At 35.4% G+C, this 22025-nt stretch overlaps 1 protein-coding gene across 3 annotated transcripts in view; it reads right to left on the bottom strand.

The window, feature by feature from the left end:
• Positions 1-4106: 4106 nt before the first annotated feature.
• TBC1D32 (TBC1 domain family member 32) overlaps positions 4107-22025 on the bottom strand; it is a 205515-nt gene continuing 187596 nt past the window's right edge. For all 3 annotated transcript variants that reach the window (XM_027551099.1, XM_027551101.1, XM_027551100.1), the window contains 2 exons: positions 13571-13759; positions 4107-4246 (listed from right to left, as the gene is read on the bottom strand). In XM_027551099.1, the coding sequence (XP_027406900.1) occupies positions 4127-4246; positions 13571-13759 (309 nt within the window). In that variant the 3' untranslated portion in view covers positions 4107-4126. The remainder of the gene's footprint in view (positions 4247-13570; positions 13760-22025) is intronic.

The following is a 22025-nucleotide window of genomic DNA, read 5'->3' as shown; positions in this document are numbered from 1 at the left end:
CTCATGGAAGAGTTGACTCATTGGAAAAGACTCTGATGCTGGGAGGGATTGTGGGCAGGAAGAGAAGGGGAGGACAGAGGATGAGATGGCTGGATAGCCTTGAGTCTGAGTGAACTCCGGGAATTGGTGATGGACAGGGAGGCCTGGCGTGCTGCGATTCATGGGATTGCAAAGAGTCGGACACGACTGAACGACTGAACTGAACTGAATGACTAAATGAATGATTAAACAATAGAGCTGAAAGAGGATTGAACTCTGAAGGACAAGGCTCAGACTATGCTATCACTAGCTAGCCACATAGTAGCAAGTAATCAGTTCAGTTCAGTCGTTCAGTCATGTCCAACTCTTTGTGACCCCATGGACTGCAGCACGCCAGGCTTCCCTGTCCATTACCAACTCTGAGAGCGTGCTCAAACTCATATCGAATTGAATCAGTGATACCATCCAACATCTCATCCTGTCATCCCCGTCTCCTCCTGCCTTAATTTTTCCCCAGTATCAGGGTCTTTTCCAGTGAGTCAGTTCTTCACATTAGCTGGCCAAAGTTTCAGCTTCAGCATCAGTCCTTCCAATGAATATTTAGGACTGATTTCCTTTAGGATTGACTGGTTGGACCTCCTTGCAGTCCAAGGGACTCTCAAGAGTCCTCTCCAATACCACAGTTCAAAAGCATCAATTCTTCTGCACTCAGCTTTCTTTACAGTCCAACTCGCATAACCCTACATGACTACTGGAAAAAGCATAGCTTTGGCCATATGGACCATGTTGGCAGAGTAATGTCTCTCCTTTTTAATATGCTGTCTAGGTTGGTCATAGCTTTTCTTCCAAGGAGCAAGCGTCTTTTAATTTCATGGCTTCAGTCAACACCCACAGTGATTTTGGAGCCCAAGAAAATACAGTCTCTTACTGTTTCCATTGTTTCCCCATCTATTTGCCATGAAGTCATGGGACTGGATGCCATGATCTTAGTTTTCTGAATGTTGAGTTTTAAGCCAACTTTTTCACTCTTCTCTTTCACTTTCATCAAGAGGCTCTTTAGTTTTTCTTTGCTTTCTGCCATAAGGGTGGTGTCATCTGCATATCTGAGGTTGTTGTTATTTCTCCTGGCAATCTTGATTCCAGCTTGTGTTTCATCCAGCCCAGCATTTCACATGATGCATTTTGCATATAACTTAAATAAGCAGGGTGACAATATACAGCCTTGACATACTCTTTTCCTGATTTGGAACCAGTCTGTTGTTGCATGTCCAGTTCTAACTGTCATTTCTTGGCCTGCATACAGATTTCTCAAGAGGCAGGTAAGGTTGAGAGGTATTCCCATCTCTTGAAGAATTTTCCAGTTTGTTGTGATACACACAGTCAAAGGCTTTGGAGTAGTCAATAAAGCAGAAGTAGGTATTTTTCTGGAACTCTCTTGCTTTTTCAAAGATCCAACAGATGTTGGCAATTTGATCTCTGGTTCCTCTGCCTTTTCTAAGTCCAGCTTGATCATCTGGAATTTTGAGCATTACTTTTCCAGTTTTTGAGATGAATGCAGTTGTGTGGTAGTTTGAGCATTCTTTGGCATTGCCCTTCTTTGGGACTGACAAAGATAGGCAGTCCCTTGGCCACTGCTGAGTTTTCCAAATTTGCTGGTATATTGAGTGCAGCACTTTCACAGCATTGTCTTTCAGGATTTGAAATAGCTCAACTGAAATTCCATCACCTCCACTAGCTTTGTTCGTAGTGATGCTTCCTAAGGCCCACTTGATTTCACATTCCAGTATGTCTGGCTCTAGGTGAGTGATCACACCATCATGGTTATCTGGGTCATGAAGATATTTTTTGGATAGTTCTTCTGTGGATTCTTTCCACTTCTTAATATCTTCTGCTTCTGTTATGTCCATACCATTTCTGTCCTTTACTGTGCCCATCTTTGTGTGAAATATTCCCTTGGTATATGTAACTTTCTGGAAAAGATCTCTAGTCTTTCCCATTCTATTCTTTTCCCCTATTTCTTTGCACTAAGGAAGGCTTTCTTATCTCTCCTTGCTAGTCTTTGGAACAGATATTTGAAGATGGATATAAGAACATTTGAATTTTTCACAAATTTGTTTACATTGTAACAAAATATAATTATAATAAATCCTGTAAAATATATAAGGTCCTCCTTCACAAATAAGTTCTAGGAACTTACTTTAATTAAAAATAAAATTGAGAGGCAATACAGGGCTATATTTATTTCTACTTTAAAGAGTAATTTTAAAGTAAAATAGGTACAAAGATAATTCACAATGGTAGTTACAAAAAACACTGTTATTTTATATGTTATGTCACCAACCTGCTGAGTCATTGTTCATAAGATATTTATCAGATAAAAACAAAAGCCTTCTGGCTCTAGCTGAAGTCGCCTGTGCAAAATATAATTATAATCTAGATCTTAAGTTTCTGATCAAAATCACCAATGAATATTATAAAATTAAGTTATAGTTCCTTCTCCATTTGTATTTCCAATTACCATGTTAGAGTTTTTAAAAAGAAATAAAGCTGCAAGTTTCTCAAGACCAGTAACAGTATCTCAGGAACAGAATGGGAAGAAACATAAACATAATCATGTATTACAGGTTCTGTGGAACAGCTTTTCAAAATTAAGTTTAAAAGTAGACAAAACTTGGTGTTTTGAGTAACCTGGGGCTTTCTTCCTTAATTCATTTCGGCCAGAGCTAAAGTGAGCAATATGTCAAATTAACTTGCTCAGTTTTCTTTTTTCAACTTTTTCAATGCCCTTTAGGAACATCATTACTGAGAAGCTATTGTTGGCATTTACTGCACAAAACCTGATTCTAGAAGGTTGATACTGCAATAGCTTAAATATCACAAAACTGGGGAAAATTGTATGGTACCAGTTATTTCACTATACTAAAATGAAAAATAGTCTGGAGATAAACCATTTTTGGTTGAAAAGAAAAAAGGCTTTAGAATGGTTTTAATGGTTGATTTACATTTAAATATAAGCAAGGAATACAAAATGACCTTTACTTATAATTTTAAAAACCTGTTGAAATTGCCAACTGAAAAATTAGTATTTTTGTGTCTTATCTTTCACCTATTAGATGTGATGGTTATAAGAAAAGAGACCCTAGCATATTGTATTAATCTCAATGGAGCAAAGCCTTCTATTTAAATAAAACAAAACACTATGTTGGTCATTTAAAATAATTTACAAATATATTCTCTTTAATGTTCTTAAGTTCATTACAAATCAAATCAAATCTATCACTAAGGAAACCACATAAAAAATGAGTGTTAAATGCATATCAGTATGAAATAATCAATCTATCTTTTAAATGAACCATGTTGAGACTACATTTCACATGAAAAATTATAAATTGATACAGGTGTCAAAAGCAATTCCTAGAAAAACAATTATGCCTGACGAAAATAATTTTCCTACCACTTGCCATGATAAATATGATTTGTTCCTCTATATGTAAAATAAGCAGTTATGGTTTTGCCTATTTTCTTTTATATGTACAGACAAAAACGAAGAAAGCAACTGTCTTGTCTCCATGGACTCTCTTTGGATGGTAGCTATTTACAGTAATGCTGCTATTTCCAAGCTCATTGAAAAAAATATATTAATCATCCTGGGAAGAAGGAAATGTAGGTTAAGGTTAACTCTTAAACATAAAGAACTATAAGTAAGCTGGATTTGATTATAAAACAACCTTGTGTTAGTTGCTCAGTCATGTCCAACTCTTTGCAATCTGAAGGACTGTAGCCTGCCAGGCTCGTCTGCCCATGGAATTCTCCAGGCAAGAGTACTGTAATGGGTTGCCATTCCCGTCTCTAGGGGATCTTCCCAACCCAGGGACCAAACCTAGGTCTTCTGCATTGCAGCCAGATTTTTTACTGTTTGAGCCACCAGGGAAAGCCAAAACAACCTTACACAACAACAAACTTACAAAAATGAATTCACTTCAATTGAGCTAATACCTACTTGAATATATTATTATATTCAAAAACTCTCAGTACTGATCTATAATAGTGTGTTTTCACAAAGCATATGTTGTTCTGGACACAGAAAATAATCAAATCCTTGTTTCCTTTAAAAATAAACATAAAAATCAATTGTGTTTTCCATGATCTATGTGCTTTGCACTCTCATGTTCCGCATGTCTCTCAGCAACACTGGTCGGTAGTTTTGTTCCAAAACTTCCATGTATTCAAAGTAATCACTCACTCGAAACCCATGCAGTGCTTCTTCCTGTCAAAAGATATATAGAGATGTTCATTTGCTTGGGTAAAGACACACAGTTCTAAGTTAATGGGTTTAAAACAGTTGATATATCATTTTTCTCAGCTATAGATGGGGGTTTTATGTTGATAGTAAATGCTTTTTATTTAGTAAGCTATATATATATATATAAAATAGCAAAAAATCATGTCCCTGTGATAACTAGGTTGTCTGTTTTCACAACCAAAACTGCTTTATAGCTAACAACAACAACAACAAAAAACAAACACTTAGATAATGAAACCTTCCTAATGTTTTAGATATAATACTTCCAATTATAGAATGATTGCTTACATCTGTAATCAGTAAAGACTTTAAAGCTTATCAAAGAACACTTACAATATTACAAGGAATATCTATTCTACAGCTACATTCATAAAACTTCCAGCAGTCTGCAATTCATAATGTTGGTATTATGCATATCTATACTAATTTGTAATTTAATGGCTAGTGTCCCAAATGTGGCACTCAAGAATGAAAAATAACAAAGCATCCATTTAGAATCGTATACACTTTTAGGAAATTTTAGGACTATTTATTTTAGTATCTCCAAATACTAGCTGTGGAATGCCAACCTTTCAAAGTAACAACAACATTCTGCAAAAGAAACTTGATCCTTGATTCACTGTAACATGTTAGAAATTTTGGATGTTATAAAAAATTTTGACAATTCATGCCTTTCTGGAGATAACAGCTTAAAGGTAAAATCTACTAATAAATACAAAATTCAAAAAAATTCAAAAGAATCAAAGATAATATATTATCATATACCAAATACAGTGTTTAGAGACAAATCAGTTTGTAGATGAGAGACATAAATGTAGGGTACTAGGAAAACATCACAAATTCTCAGTAAGAATGGACGTTTTTTGGGACTTCCCTGGTGGTCCAGTTATTAAGACTCCATGCTTCCAATGCAAGGGTTAAGGGTTTGATCCCTGGTTGGGGAACTATGATCCCAAAAGCCACATGATATAGCCAAAAAAAGAATGCACGTTTTTAAAGGCCTCAGATGTCACTAGTGATGACTAGATTAGTAATAGTTCACAGATAACTTGGGAGAAGAGTATATTACTTGTCATATATCACCGAAAATCTGGGTAATCTGAGAGAAGAGTTCATTGGTACCTTAAAAACAAGTATTCTTAGTGATCTATAAAATTGATATCATAACTAAGAAAATTAAATGATGTTAAGTTAGATGAATAAGATTATACCTTTAAGACTAAGAGTTAATACCTCCAAACGTAAAAATTTGAACTACTTTTAATTTTAAAATATTTGTGACATTATCCATTTCTTCATTCATTAACCTCATTCATTCCCTTATGGTATGTAAGGTTCTTGGTTATACAATGAAGACCCAAAGATGAATGAGACAGGTCTCTGTTCTAAAACATTAACAGCTAAGGTATATATCATATCTCCAGTTTTATGTATAAGCAACTGAATCAAAAGGAAGATGTTCATCTTAAGAAGAGCAGAAATACTACATCTTTGTAAATTTCTCTATCAAACATAGTTCACTTTTTTCTTTGGCGTAAAAGTAGGACTGAAGTAAGACTACTCTTGCTATTCAAGAATTCACTTTAACTGTTGTAGTCATTGAACTATTTAAATTACGTGTGATTTAACATTAATCACCCCTTCACTAAAACTATACCTAAGTTGGAAAAGAATTACAGTAATGTGTTATTCTAACCAGAAGAAAAAAAAACTTAATGCCAGAAAAATTGTCTTTGTGCATATTCATGATTTTTAAAAGAATGCTTATTGTTCATTATATGTGAATTACAATAGGGAATGACTGCATTTGAAAAATAGCGCTAATAATTCTTCCTGGGCAAAAGTAAGCAAAACCTACTTTAACATCTTTTGATTATTGCTCCACTTTAGTTTAAAAATAAAAACTACCTGTGGAGAACCATAGCTATTACTTGGTTTAAAAATACCTTTTTCTTAAAACATGTTTTTTGAATTGTGGTTCCCATTTTAGACATTAATATTAAAATAAAGAGAAAATACTCTGATAACTATACTGAAGAGACACCCATAAAAATGGCAAATAAGGTTATTAAGGCCTTATTTCATAAGAGAAATATAAAATATTCATTTTAAAAGAAATGTTTTTAAATTATATAGATTTAAAATTCACAGGCAATTTTAACTCTGAATAAAATTTCAGAACTTCTGAATTCCATTTTGTCTTCAAAGTGGAATATTTTCCATTTTATCCTACTGCTGCTGCTGCTGCTGCTAAGTTGCTTCAGTCACGTCTGACTCTGTGCAACGCCATAGACGGCAGCCCACCAGGCTCCCTCGTCCCTGGGATTCTCCAAGCAAGAACACTGGAGTGGGTTTCCATTTCCTTCTCCAATGCATGACATTAAAGTGAAAAGTGAAAGTGAAGTCGCTCAGTCGTATTCAACTCTTCACGACCCCATCGACTGCAGCCCACCAGGCTCCTCCATCCATGGGATTTTCCAGGCAAGAGTACTGGAGTGGGGTGTTATTGTCTTCTCCGATTTTATCCTAAATATTCTCTCATTGCCTTTTAGTGAATTACTTTTCTTTGTAATTATGACCACTTAGACTGCCAGCTAATCATTCAAGTTATAAAGGGGCCATTCCCTCAGAATACTGTTTTATTATCACTTTATTTATAGACCTAAGTATATTGGACTGTGGATAAAAATAAGAATTACCTTATTCTTTAAATAGGCAGACATATATAATTATATAAGGTAACATTATCACATTTTATACAGATAGTACTCTATTCAAGTTTTTTCTTTTTAATAAATTACATCTGGAACAGTTTATATCTTGGTTGGGGAGTTTATTTTGAGCATATTACGTTCTCTTTTTCTATGCAGTGGATTTTCAACCAAAGTACCTTAAATGAATTGCTCTTTTCATTAATGTTGAGTTTCAAACATTGAATCATGAAAAAAGTAGTAAAAATTACCATCCTAAACCACAATGTTGTGTGTGTATTCAATGTTATACAATATGGCATATACACAGCTTCCCTCTCTCCTTTGTACACAGAATCTAGTTTCAAGTATGTATCCACTGGTTTCCTTTTACTAGTGAGAGCATTTAGTTAGAAAGTCCACTGAATTCAGGATTTTTTTTTTTTTTTTAAGTAAACAGACTAGTCAGGGATACACTAGAAAGGGCATAGGATTTGGATTCAGACCAAAATGGGTTCAAACTCACCTGTGTTAGTTACTAGACAAATTAACCTGGGAAAGTTTACAGATTCTCTAAGCCTCATTTTTTTGTGTGTAAATATAGACAATAACAACATAAACTGTGTTTTCTGAACTCTTTACCGTGAACTAGAAAGCCTTATGTGATTTGATTCCTGCCTCATCCCTGACCGTTCTTAGTCCCTCACCTTGTTTTGGCCACAGTGGTCATCTCAACACTTTATAAGTGGGCCAAGCCCATTCTTACCTCTGAGCCCTTACATTTGCCGTCTCATTTAGAAGGATTTTGCACAGAAGTCCTTGCATTGCTTTTCTTTTTCCTTTGCTTCATTCAGTCTCTGATTACCCACTCACAGCAGTCTTTACTAGACTCTATCTAAATAGCACTTATGAATCTGTCTGACTCCCTTACCATGTTTGATTTCTTTATATTTAAGATCTATCAGTACCTGAGATATTATATATTCATTCACATATTGTTTATCTATTAGTAGAACTAGATGGGGGAAAAATGGCAACAGTGGCAGATTTTATTTTCTTAGTCTCCAAAATTACTGCAGACAGTGACTGCAGCCATGATTAAAAGATGCTTGATCCTAGGAAGAAAAGCTATTACAAACCTGGACAGCATATTAAAAAGCAGAGGCATCACTTTGCCAACAAAGGTCCATATAGTCAAAGGTATAGTTTTTCCAGTAGTCCTGTATGGATGTGAGAGTTGGACCATAAAGAAGGCTGAGTGCCAAAGAACTGATGCTCCTGAACTGTAGTGTTGGAGAAGACTCGAGAGTTCCTTGGACAGCAAGGAGATCAAACCAGTCCATCCTAAAGGAAATCAACCCTGAATATTCATTGGAAGGACTGATGCTGAAGCTGAAGCTCCAATACTTTGAACACCTGATGTGAAGAGCTGACTCACTGGAAAAGACCCTGATGCTGGGAAAGATTGAAGGCAGGAAGGGAAGGGAATGACAGAGGATGAGATGGTTGGATGACATCACTGACTCAATGGACAGGAGTTTGAGCAAACTTTGGGAGAGTGAAGGAGAGGGAAGCCTGATGTGCTGCAGTCCATGTGGTCACAAAGACTCAGACATGACTTCATGACTGAACAACAGTAATAAGTAAAACATTAAAGTCAATGTGGTAGGCCATTGCCTATCTTGTAACCACCACAATGCTTGGAACACAGAAGCTGGGCAAGGGTCATTGAGTGAATGAGCAATCCTTTTGCCCAGTGCCTGTCATTCAATAAGCATTCACAGTATCAATGGTGGTCATGATATTTTTGTTAAGCTACATTCTCTGAAATGATTGAGTTAGATTTTCTTGATCGCACTACAAATTTATAATGTTAAGCATGGATGGGCTCGCTAAAAGGAGGATGAACAGAGATGGAGAAACAAGTCACTACTAACTTTTTTTAAAGCACTTGCTATGTATCAGATAATGTTGTAGAAGTATTTCACAGATATCATCTCATTTCTTTCCTCCACAACTCTAAGTGATAGGTATTATTTCATGCTCAATTAACATATGAGAAAAATTAGGCATATGGAGGTAAGCAACATGCCCAAACTTACACAGAGTGGCAGAATTTAACTTGAGGTGGGCTCAAATGATGTAAGGTGAAGGCAAAAAACATAACCACAGTTGAATAACACACTGAACATGTTGCATCTGTTCCTTCAGATGGTGAATTATTTTTAATACTATAAACACTTCTGCCTTTTAAGAGCTTACTATACAATTAGTTTGTTTTTTTTTTTTCTTCAGTCTGATCTCTATTTCTTATGCCAACATGTTCGAGTAACCACAGCTGCAAGTAGAAACAACAAAAAAACCCACTTGACAATTTACTGATGGGATGAAATTAATCTGATTTTTACATAATTATAAATTGATTTCTCCATAATATGCAGGATTTACTTGAAGCATTTTAATTAAGTATTTTGAGTCTTCACAGCCTAATTTCACTGGAAGGCAATCTTTTCCCAGCCTGGCATTTCAGTGATGTTTTTCCCCAGGTTGAATTCATAAACTAAAACCAAGATCACTGCCAGCCTATTAACATGCAGAAAGCAATGAAATACAGCTAGTCTGCTAAAACAGTGGGTCTTCTTAAAATACCATCAAAGTAAATCAACCTAAACTTGCTTTTGTGTGTGTCTGTATGTGTGTGTGTGTGGCGGGGGCGGGGGGGTGGTGGCGGTAGGGGAATGCATGTGAGAGAGAGAAAAAAAGAGATTCATTAAAAAACAAACCAACCCAACTTTAGATTTTCAAGTCTGAGATATTGAAAAAATTAATTTTGTCAGATGATGTTTTCGTTTCTGAAAGTTTGATGCCTACAGATTTTCTGAACTATCATCTGTCACAGAAAAATTTTAGTTTCAAGACTAAGATTTTCAGCACATCTTTAGAAGTTGTCTTCTAGCTCAGCCGTAATTTATCCAATGCCATAGTGTGGGAATAATGCACTTAGCTGCTCTATTATCCAACCCACATATTTGTTGTGTTTAAAAAGATGCTGCAAAAAACTCAGACGATACCTTGCTGATAAACTTACACCCATGGCATTCATCTAATCTTTTAGTGGTTTAATCAAATGAGGAAATATAAACAAGTTATTCTGCTTGTTTTTTTTTTTAATTAGGTGAAACTTAGTTAAGAAATCCCAAGTCATCTTTTTTTAATATACGGATCATGAAGAATTATTCAGGGGGTTACCATAAATTCAAGCACTGAGTCTAGACTCAATTACTTAATTTCAAATCTTGAGCCCAAACCAAAGCGAATACAGAATGAGTTGGTATTTTCTCTATACTATATGCTTCAGAGAGATTTTTATTCCTAAAGCAATGCTTCTATCTTATCTCTTTCTGTAAATACATGAAATTAAACAGGGAAAAGAATTTTATATTTTCAATTTTCTGGAATCATCTCATTTTCTCAAGTTTCTCAGGATAACTGATAATACTGTAATTGAAAACATGTTTGTGGTTTTTCAATATTTTGCAAACTATTTCAACTGGGTCTAATTATTTGAACTCATTTAGCACAGTTGATGCTTGTTCTATCTATTTTTATATAATGATTAATACCCTTTTTAAAAATAGCTTTATTACAAAAGTAGGGGCTCATTCTTCAAAAATTTAAAAAAAAAAGAGCCCTCATAAATGCATACAATAAACAGTAAAAGTCCCCTGAACTACTCTACGTCCTGTTCCTATCAGAAACAGTCATTACTAAATATGTAGAGTCAGGGCATAACGTAACCTACGTAAGAATATCATTATGGCTGTGGTATGTAGTTATATGGAAAATTATTGACAAGTTTTTTCTCCCTTTGTACAAGTCTGAGATTTTGGATCAGAAAGTATAAAACCTAATTTCAAAGGTTTAATCCACATAACAACAGTTTAATGAGGACTTTAAAAATCCTATGTCTCTCTGACTTGGTGGATTTTCCTTTCCTGAGGAAAGGAAGAATAAAATCACTTCCTTAATTGAAATTTCATTATTGGTTAATATATGAATAAGTGAAAAATAGTGTACATATGTTTACATACTTTTCAAAGAAGACATTTTAACTGGGCTTAATGGAGTAGTTAAAGGGGTATGTAAATGCATACTTAATAGAGTATACTGGAATTTATCTCACAAGAAAAATAACTGCTCATCAAAAGAGATCAGTGACCCCAGATCTACTTGCTGGAAACAAAAAATAACATGAAGTCATGGTATTAGAAAGGCATTTTTCCTAATACCTCAGATGAATGCAAACAGCAGGAGTAAGAAGTAAGGTTAGCTCCAGGACAACTGCTAAAATTAATTCTTTGCCAACATGCCCTTACTTTGGATTTAAGCCAATTCAATTAAAATTTTAGTAATTTAAGTAGGACTTAGTAAAGATAATCTTTTATCTTTAAAAAACCCTCATTTTAAAATTCTTTAGTTTTAAACTGATAGCATTATGCCTAGAGCATAACAGAGTTTGGGAAATATTTAAAGAGGTCACCATTTGTAAACTCTATTATTTTTCCTGGCAGCAATCAGGAAGAGGTGAGATTGCAATAATCACCAGCATCTATCAGGTTAAACATGATGAAATATATGGACACCCCTCTGGTGGAAAGGAAGGTGTTAGTAATTTTTGTTATTCAATGTGAATACAATTAAGTCCATTAATCTCTCCCTTTATATTTATTTACATTCATTGTTTACTCTAGCAAGTGTTTATTGAGCACCTACCATGTACCAGGTGCTGTTCAAAGCACTGAAAAATACACTAGTAACTGAGATAGACAAAATCACAATCCTTGTGGAGCTTATACAGTATACTGGGGAAGACTGACAAAAGTATATCTAAGATAATTTCAGTCAGTGACACACACTATAAAAGAAACTAAAGTAGGATAAGAGAATAGATAATTATAGGTAAGAAGGCATTCAAATGTAAGTATTTGGGGAAATTTTAGGCCCTGAAATCCCTTTAACTGACCACTGCAACTAATGAAAATGCCCCTTACTGAAAAGGAACCCACATTTTGTCCTCAATATAATTCTCACTTACTTAACCATCCCTGTTCTCCAAATCACCTTTTACAGATAATTTTTTTCTTTTTCTACCTAAATTTTCCTTCTGCTTGTATGACCATTGTTGTGTTATACCTTATTTCATTACGAATGTTTCTAAGATCATAATTCTATGATACATGTAGGAAGTATGAGACCTTTTGGATTTAGTATTTATGAAATAAAAATGCTTGACAGTTTATCAATCTTAAATGATCAATGACATTTACTTACAAAAGACATCATCAAATGACAAGTGAATCAGAAAGAGAAAGATAAATACCATATTCTAACGTATATATATAGAATCTAGAAAAATGGTACTGAAGATTTATTTACAGGGCAACAATGGAGAAACAGGCAAAGAGAATAGACTTATGGATATGGGGAGAGGGGAGGAGAGGGTGAGATGTACGGAAAGAGTAACAAGGAAACTTGCACTACGATACGTAAAATAGATAGCCAATAGGAATTTGCTGTATGTCTCAGGAAACTGAAACAGGGCTCTGTGTCAGCCTGGAGGGGTGGGATGGGGGGAGATGGGAGTGAGGCTCAAAAGCGAGGGGATATATATATTTCTATGGCTGATTCATGTTGAGGTTTGACAGAAAACAACAAAAATCTGTAAAGCAATTATGCTTTAATAAAAAATAAATGAGAAACAAAAAAAGAAAAATAACTGAAAAATATCTAACAATAAATAATAAAAATAAAATTAATTCACATGGAAATTATTTGTCCACCTAGAAAAAAGCTACATATGACGAATGTTGGTTCTAGGGTAAGTGTGTCTATGCATGCGTATGTATCTGAGGGTAGCAGGGGGAGGGAAATATACTTAAATTCAAGGAAATATTTAAACTTAAAACAAATCTGCATTTTCAGCAAGAATCACATATAGGGAGGTATTTATATATCTTATATTTTCTAAAGTCCAGAGTTTCAAAAGTCACATTATTGTGAAAAAGAAAGCTATTTGATCTTGCTTTAAAATATTAACTTCTGTACTTCTATATAATAATGACTTTTAAAAACAGTGTTAAGATAGATTCTTTCATGGAAACCTTTCAAAAAATATTTCAAAATTTAGAAAAATAGAGTATGAAGGTATAATAAATTACATTTTTAAAAAAGTTTCAAAGCTGTGTATTAACACATAGTAACTTGAACTTTTATTAGCTAAATAAGATACAGGAGTATAAAAAAAAAAAAAAAAAAGTCCTTTAGGCACAGCATACTGGTTAAAAGCAAAATTTGTAGCCAGACAGCTTACCTTCATATCCCAGCCCCATCACAGTTTAGCAGCATTCACCAGCTGTAAAATCTTGGGCAATGTACTTAATACCTGTTTCCTCATCTCTAAAATAAAGATTATAATACCTACCTCTCAAGGTTGTTTTTAGGATTGCATGAGCATATAGAAAAATACCCGGCACTAGGTACCCCATCAAAGTTGACAACTTTCAACCAAAATTTTTCCTCTAGAAATAAAGTTACTCACTTTTAGGAAAACCTGCAGATCTTGAGTCTGAGTGTGCTGTAGAATGTCTTGTTGAAGATGTTTGAATATAGCTATACAGATATACACTTGATAATCTGGACCAAGGAAAACACAGGTAGCAATGTAATGGCAGATTTCTATCCAATCTAAATAATTCCAAAAACACTGAGTTATCCATTGCATACAAATCTAGGAAAAAAAAATAAAAGTTAGGTCATTAGAAAGCTGATATAGCCATTTTGACTTTTTAAAAGCAGTACTCAATATAATAACTCACATAAAACCATTCAATCAAAATAGACAGTCTGACTACAAGAAGCCTAATAAGGATATAAGGATGCCTCACCTACTTGCCTAATGTGTGAGAAAACTCTAATGGCCTCCCAAGGCCATTACTCAAGTCCCAACTCAGGACTTAGGGGTTAACTGATGGTGTTCATACTGTTCCTATGCTATTGCTAAATGCCTTCTTGATTCATATTGTCCTTCTCTTACCTATAACACTAGTCTGCTCTCTTCAGATAACAAATGCTGAGACTATTTTAATTCAGAAATGGGAGCATCTTCTATCCTACCTAGAATCACAGATGTATAATTATGCAGATGACAGATTGCTAAATGTTACATTAATGCAAATGGACTCTTGCTGAATAATAAAACAATTTAAATCAACCAGAATTATATAACATAGAAACTGAGAGCTAATGTACAGAACTCAAAAATGAGACTTTTTACAAAAATCATTTACTTTCTGAAAAACATTTTTCAGATTATAAAAGCAATACATGCCTACTAAAAAATAATAATACAGTGATTAACATTGGTAATGTTTTGGTACAGCAATGTTATGGGTGGAATTGTGCCTCTCCCCCCCAAAATAAGTCAAAGTCCTAACTCCCAGGACCTATGAATGTGACATTATTTGAAAACAGTGTCTTTACAGAGGTAATCAAGTGAAAATGAGGTTAGGCTGAGCCTTATTCCAACATGACTTATATCAAATAAACTGAAAATGTGAACACACAGTGGGAAGGCCCTGAAAAGACACACGTGGAGACTGTCTCGTGAAGACAGAAGATTGGAGTGATGTATCTATAAGCTGAGACATACCAATGGCTACCAGAAGAGAGGAAAGAGGCAACAAACAGTTCTTTCTCAGTGCTGTCTAAGTGAACACAGCCCTGCCAACACTTTTATCCTCTCAAACTGTGAGATGATAAATTGCTGTTGTTTTAAGCTACTGAGTTCGTGGTACTTTGATATGACATTCCTAGGAAACTGAGACAATTACTTTCAAATATTTTAATTTTCATTTATGACTTAAAAATTACCACTGAGGAGAATTTTCTTTTATTTAACCTCTCTTCACTATAGTTTTGATTTTTAGGGGTGAGGAAGAAGGAATGGGAACAGATATAAAGATAAAGCATATCTCAATCTGTCATACAAAGATAAAGACACACACAAATTTTTCTTTTTTGTTCTATTGTGTTGACCTTTAAAAAAATACATTCTCCAGTAGTTTCTAAACTTTGCTTTTATATCCTTGACTCAATTTGGGGGGAATGTTGATTCTGCTTTTAACTGCCTTTAACATGGGTATTAGTTTGATAAGATTGTCGTAACAAGGTAACACACTGGGTGACTTAACAGAAATTGATCTCATAATTCTGGAAAAGTCCAGGATCAAGGTACTGGCAGGGTTGGTTTCTTCTGAGGCCTCTCTTCTTGGCTTGTAAATGGCCATCTTCTCCCTACATTTTCACATTTCATTTCACAGAGGTCTTCCTTCTGTACATGTCTGGTATCCAAATTACTTCCTGTAAGGTAATGGTAATATTGGATTCAGACCCACCCTAATGACCTCTGTGCTGTGCTTAGTCACTCAGTAGTGTCTGACTCTGTAACCCCATGGATGTAGCCTGCCAGGATCCTCCGTCCATGGGGATTCTCCAGGCAAAAATACTGGAGTGGGTTGCCATGCCCTTGTTCAGGGGATCTTCCTAACCCAGGGACTGAACCAGGCCTCCCTCAATCTTTACTGTCTGAGCAACCAGGGAAGCCCATTTTAATGACCTCATAATTAAGTTTAATGACCTCATTGTAACTTAATAACCCCTTTAAAGCTTCCCAGGTGGCATTAGTGGTAAAGTTACACCTGCCAATGCAGGAGACATAAGAGACATGGGTTCAATCCCTGGGTTGGGAAGATCCACTGGAGAAGGGCATGGCAACCCACTCCAGTATTTTTGCCTGGAGAATCCCATGGATAGAAGTGCCTGGCAGTCTACAGCTCTTGGGATCACAAAGAGTTGGACACGACTGAAGTGACTTAGCACACACACACTGCTTTAAAGACTCTATATCCAAATATAGCCTCATTCTGAGATACTGAGGCTTAGAATTTCAACATATGATTTTTTTTTTTTTGCAGGGAGGATACTATGCTTTTTTCAGTAGTCATGTACAAGTGTGAGAGTTGGACCATAAGGAAAGCCAAGTACCTCAGAACTGATGCTTTTGAATTGTGGTTTGGAGAAGACACTTGCAAGTCCTTTGGACTACAAGGAGATCTAACCTGTCAGGAAATCAATCCTGAATATTCACTGGAAGGATTGATGCTGAAGCAGAAGCTCCAATACTTTGGCCACCTGATGCAAAAAGCTGATTCACTGGAAAAGACCCTGATGCTGAGGAAGTCTGAAGGCAAAAGGAGAAAGGGCAACAGAGGATGAGATGGTTATGGACAGACCGTGGGAGACAGTGGAGGACAGAGGAGCCTGGCATGCTGCAGTCCATGGGGTCATGAAGAGTCAGACATGGCTTAGTGACTGAACAACAAATCGGCCCATATCAGATGATATTACATTTTTGTTTTCCATACATCATTACTCAAGTCAACCATTAACATTTTAATTTTAGCTATTATAGGCATATCTTTTTTCCCCTCATCTTCTGGTCATATTTCTTATTATTGATAATGCCAACTATATATAACCAAGTATTTTTTTAACTGTAATTCTGTTCTCAGGATCAGATTTTTCTTTACAAATATGTTCCCTTCTGTTATGTTCCAAAATATTTTTATAGAGCCATAGGTTAACTCAATATTGAATTTGAATATACACATGAACATTCAGTATTTGTCAATGGAAAGGATATATTTAATTTATTTTGGTCCTAACTTTAAATTTCATTTGGCAGCAATAGGATTCTTCTAGATCTCGACCTGAAGGGCAGGTTGTCATGCAAAGTTAATTACCAAACTTCCACTGCCCAATCAAGTATCTACAGCTCTGCTGCATTGGGGAGGAAGCAATTCTTGTTCCTACTTGACTAGATGGGTTGAAGCAGTCAGTGGCTCTTAATTCCCTAATGCACTGCTGCCAGGGTTCTGACCATGCTTTGTCACAGCTATAAATACTAGTCAAGCAAGGGCCATGCTTCGTTAATGAAAATGAAAGATTCTAGATGAATGAATAAATAGAAACAATTGAAGAATGAAAATTAATGCAAATGATCTGGGCAGCCAGAGAAATCAGTTCCCATTCAGCTGTCAGCTTCATGGGTGACTAGCAAGTGGATAATGATGAAGGGATCACAGTTCCCATCTTCTTTTTAGTTGGTCTGACTATTCTACAGGTTGAAAGGTGTGAAACTGTTGACCACTGACTCATTTTGACCTTTAAACCGACCACTTTTATGATTCAAACAAAGACATCTGAAGTCAAAATATTTACTTATTCCTAAAGCTTTATCCGTACTGGTTAAAAGAAAGTTGTCCTCAGATCTGTAATTACTTATTTATTATACATGGTTTCTAAAGCAACTGCAATTTTCTGGGATTTACAGAACATTCAAGCACTATTTTCTATGTTTTGCTTTTTCATTAAATGTAGAATGTGTGTGTGTGCTGAGTCACTTCAGTCACAGCCAACTCTTTGCAACCCTATGGACAATATAACACATCAGGGTCCTCTGTCCATGGGGTTTTTCAGGCAAGAATACTGAAGTGGGTTGCCATGCTCTCCTCAGGGGGATCTTCCTGACCCAGGGATTGAACAAGCAGCTCTTACATCTCCTGCACTGGTAGGCAGTTTCTTTACGTGCGCCATTTGGAAAGCCCCAGATGGAGAATAATACCAGCCTTTTCAACATGTGGGAAATTTCAGAGAGGAAAAATGAATCATTATAATTGAAAGCATTTTGAAAATATATCAAGTGCTATATAAATGTTATTCTATAACAGAGGTACAGATGTTTATCATTCATTTAACAAACACTTATGTACCTAATATACAACAAGCATTATTATAATTCTTAAGTGAACAAAATACATTCAGTCCCTGTCCTCACAGAACTTGCACTTAAAGAGGAGACATACACCTTTTAAATATATGAGCTTCTTCATTTGGCAGAAACTATACCAGCTACTGCTATTACATGAGCAAAATATCCCAGAATTATTCAATTGTGATAGAATTCAGAACACTATATCCCTGGAAGAATGCTAAACTATGAGTTATGTCTTTTAAACCTTAAGCAAATAGCTTCTCTATTTTTATAAGATGAAGTGATCTATATATTAGCTGATAGTCTAGGGCTCTAACAGGACAAAAGAAATAATATGTATCCAAACAGACATGATGAACTCTTTTCTTTAACATTTTTATTATGTAATTATTCCAAATACACATAATAGGAAGAAAGCATTATATATACCAGAGCCATCACAGTTTCAAAATTTGGATTGATTGACATGTCTCTGAAGTCCATTTTCCTCTACAGGTTTCCCTTCTTAAAGCTTTTAAGATAAAACACATCATAAATTGCTATATATTATATCTGTGCTTGCATTAAAACAAACTGAAAATCTGAGTTATCAATGGTATCAATTTTTTGTTTCATTTACTGAACAAGACAAAAATAAGAATCCATAATAATAATACCAGCACTACCATAAGCAACATGAATACTTAAAACAGTAATATTTCTGTTGTTTTCTTTGTCATTTAGACAACATATCACTTGGGATGTACAGTCAAATGCCTATGTTTTAAAGTGCCTTAAAAAAAATTAAGTGCCTTTCAGGGTGTGGAGAAAAAGAAACCCTCCAAAATGTTGGTGGGAATGTAAATTGGTGCAGACACTCTGGAGAACGGTATGGAAGTTCTGTAAAAACTAAAAACAGAGTTACCATATGATCCAGCAATCCTACTCTTGTGCATTTATGTGAGAAAACTCTAATTCAAAAAGACACATGCACCTCAATGGTCACTGCAGCAGTATTTACAATAGCCAAGACATGGAAGCATCCTAAGTGTCTATCTAGAGATGACTGGATAAAGAAGATGTGGTATATATATACACAATGGAATATCAGTCATAAAAAAAGAATGAAATAATGCTATTTGCAGCACATGGTTGGACCTAGAGATTATCATACTAAGGGAAGTCAGAGAAAGACAACCATCATATGATATCACTTATATGTGGAATCTAAAATAATGATATAAATGAAATTATTTACATAACAGAGAATCAGACATAGAAAACAAACTTTCTCTGGTTACCAGAGGACACAATAAGGGTGTGTGGGAGATAAATTAGGAGTGTGGGATTAGCATATAAACACCACTATATATAAAATAGATAAATAACAAGGACCTACTAGAGAGCACAGGGAACTATATTCAATACCTTGTAATAACCTATAATGGAAAAGATTCCGAAAATAACATATATATGTACATATATATGTATAACTGAATCACTTTGACATACATATGAAATTAATACATTGAAAATTTACTATACTTTAAAAATGGTTAAAAAGTCAAAGTGCTTCTTACAAGGTTATACTGTCAAGTAGGTACTGTTAGGTTCACTTAATTATATGTATTTATAGTATGATATGAACTATTTAAATGACTCCAAAGTAAGGTATATTTCCTGACTCTTGAGCTCATTCCTTACTTATCCCTATAAGCAATCACTTAACAAAATATGATACATTCTTTCATTTTTTAATACAAACACATTTGAACTTGTATTTATATTCCCACGCTTTCCCATATAAATAGTAAAATACTAAACATTTTTTTGTTTTTGTTCTCCACCTTTATCTCTCTTAACAAAAGATCCTGACTATCACTCCATGGCAATATACAGAGGTATCTCTTATTCAGTTTTATAACTGCATAGTACTACCCTGTGGAGAAGGCAATGGCACCCCACTCCAATACTCTTGCCTGGAAAATCCCATGGACGGAGGAGCCTGGAAGGCTGCAGTCCATGGGATGGCTGAGGGTCGGACACGACTGAGCGACTTCACTTTCACTTTTCACTTGCATGTCTTGGAGAAGGAAATGGCAACCCACTCCAGGGTTCTTGCCTGGAGAATCCCAGGGACGGGGGAGCCTGGTGGGCTGCTGTCTATGGGGTCGCACAGAGTCGGACACGACTGAAGCGACTTAGCAGCAGCAGCAGCAGGAGCAGTACTACCCTGTAGATAAACCATAACTAACTCAACAAGTCCCTATTTATAGACACGTGTATTATTCCTAGTCTTTTGATAGTTACTGTTGTTGTTTAGCTGTTAAGTCATGGCCAACTCTTTTGCAACTCCATACACTGTAGCCCGCCAAGCTCCTCTGTCCATGGGATTTCCCAGGTAAGAACACTGGAGTGGATTGCCATTTCTTCCTCCAGGGAATCCTCCTGATCCAGGTACTGAACACGTGTCTCCTGCATTGACAGGCGGATTCTTTACCACTGAGCCACCAGGGAAGCCCCAGTCTTTATACTATATGGTCTTATATGCTATAAAACATATCTATACACAGGCATTTTCAAAATTTTTGTCAGTGTATTTCTGGGATAGATTTCTATAAATGAGATGGCTGGATGAAAGGGTAAATGCATGTGTGCTTTTGCTAGAAACTGCAAAATTCCCTCACATAAATCTCAAAAATATACTATTAATAAAATTGCTATTAGCAATTAATGGAATAGATGACAAAGAAAGTAAAATAAACTAATTATGTTTTTATGGTAAACCAATATTCCTTACATTTAATTATATTTGAAACATTTAAGTGACTTTTTGAGCCACTAACACATTCACTTTAGGATAAAAAGGGAGGAAAATCCCTTACACAATATGTATCAAAATGTACCATAGCCTTCCTAGAAAAGTTTGCTCCTTATACTTAAGCTTATGCCAAACACCACAGGCTTCCCTGATAGCTCAGTTGGTAAAGAACCCACCTGCAATGCAGGAGACCCCAGTTTGATTCCTGGGTTGGGAAGATCCGCTGGAGAAGGGATAGGCTACCCACTTCAGCATTCTTGGGCTTCCCTTGTGGCTCAGCTGGTAAAGAATCCACCTGAGGGAGACTTGGGTTTGATCCCTGGGTTGAGAAGATCCCCTGGAGAAGGGAAAGGCTACCCACTCCAGTATTCTGGCCTAGAGAACTCCATGGACTGTATAGTCCATGGGGTTGCAAAGAGCTGGAAACAACTGAGTGACTTTCACTTTCATGACAAAGGACATTTTATGATGAAATACTGATAAAAACATCATTATTATATCTAAGGTAAATTATTCTCAGTTGTATCTAGATATAAAACAATCTTCAAAAAATGTACTTAATTCTTTAGTAAAAACATTAGTTAGAACAATTACTTAAGAATACCTGATTAAGTCAAAAGAGGTATGCCCTAAATGATTAAGTTTTATGATACAAAGACCCTATTTTTAAAAACTCTTCTGACATTATTTTATTTATTCATCATAGAAAGAATGTTAGTAAAGTAAGATGTGGTTTCAAGTGAAGTCCTTGCTATCAGGGTTATATCAATAAGTCAATTCACTCATTTCACTGATCCTGAATGTCCCTGAATTTCTCCATCTGTCAAATGAAGTTAAAATTTTAAATGAAATAAGATCTGAAAACACACTTTTATACTGTGAAGCACTGATATAAATAAAAAAGTATATTTATTGCACTTCTAGACAAGACACTGTGTCAAGATACTTAAAAGACTTGAAGATATATCAGGCATACATATCTTTAACAAACTTCAACTAGTAAGAAAGAGGTAAACACACAAATAATGATTCCACAAAGCAAAGAGTACTGTGTTACTAGAAGAGTAACACAGAAACTGCATACAATTCAAAGCAGAATCATCTACTTGTAAGTGATCCTAAAAGTTTCCATTTGGACAGATATCAAAGATAAGTATGACAAGTAAAGATGGGGCACAAGGAGGGAGAAGGTACCATTTCAAATAGCAACATCAACAACATAAAGAAAGGGAAAGCTTGGGGACATGCACATACAAGGGGCATTCCCAGTCTTGAAACCTTGCTTTACATTTGTATACTGTGCATTTTCAAAATGCACTGTCACAAAATATGAAACAATAAAATAGTTTTCTTTAATCCTGC

This window comes from Bos indicus x Bos taurus, chromosome 9 (genome assembly GCF_003369695.1).
Source record: "Bos indicus x Bos taurus breed Angus x Brahman F1 hybrid chromosome 9, Bos_hybrid_MaternalHap_v2.0, whole genome shotgun sequence".
Classification (NCBI taxonomy): Eukaryota; Metazoa; Chordata; class Mammalia; order Artiodactyla; family Bovidae; genus Bos; species Bos indicus x Bos taurus.
The sequence above is the reverse complement of the archived record's forward strand: the minus strand, read 5'-3'. Positions and strand labels throughout refer to the sequence as shown.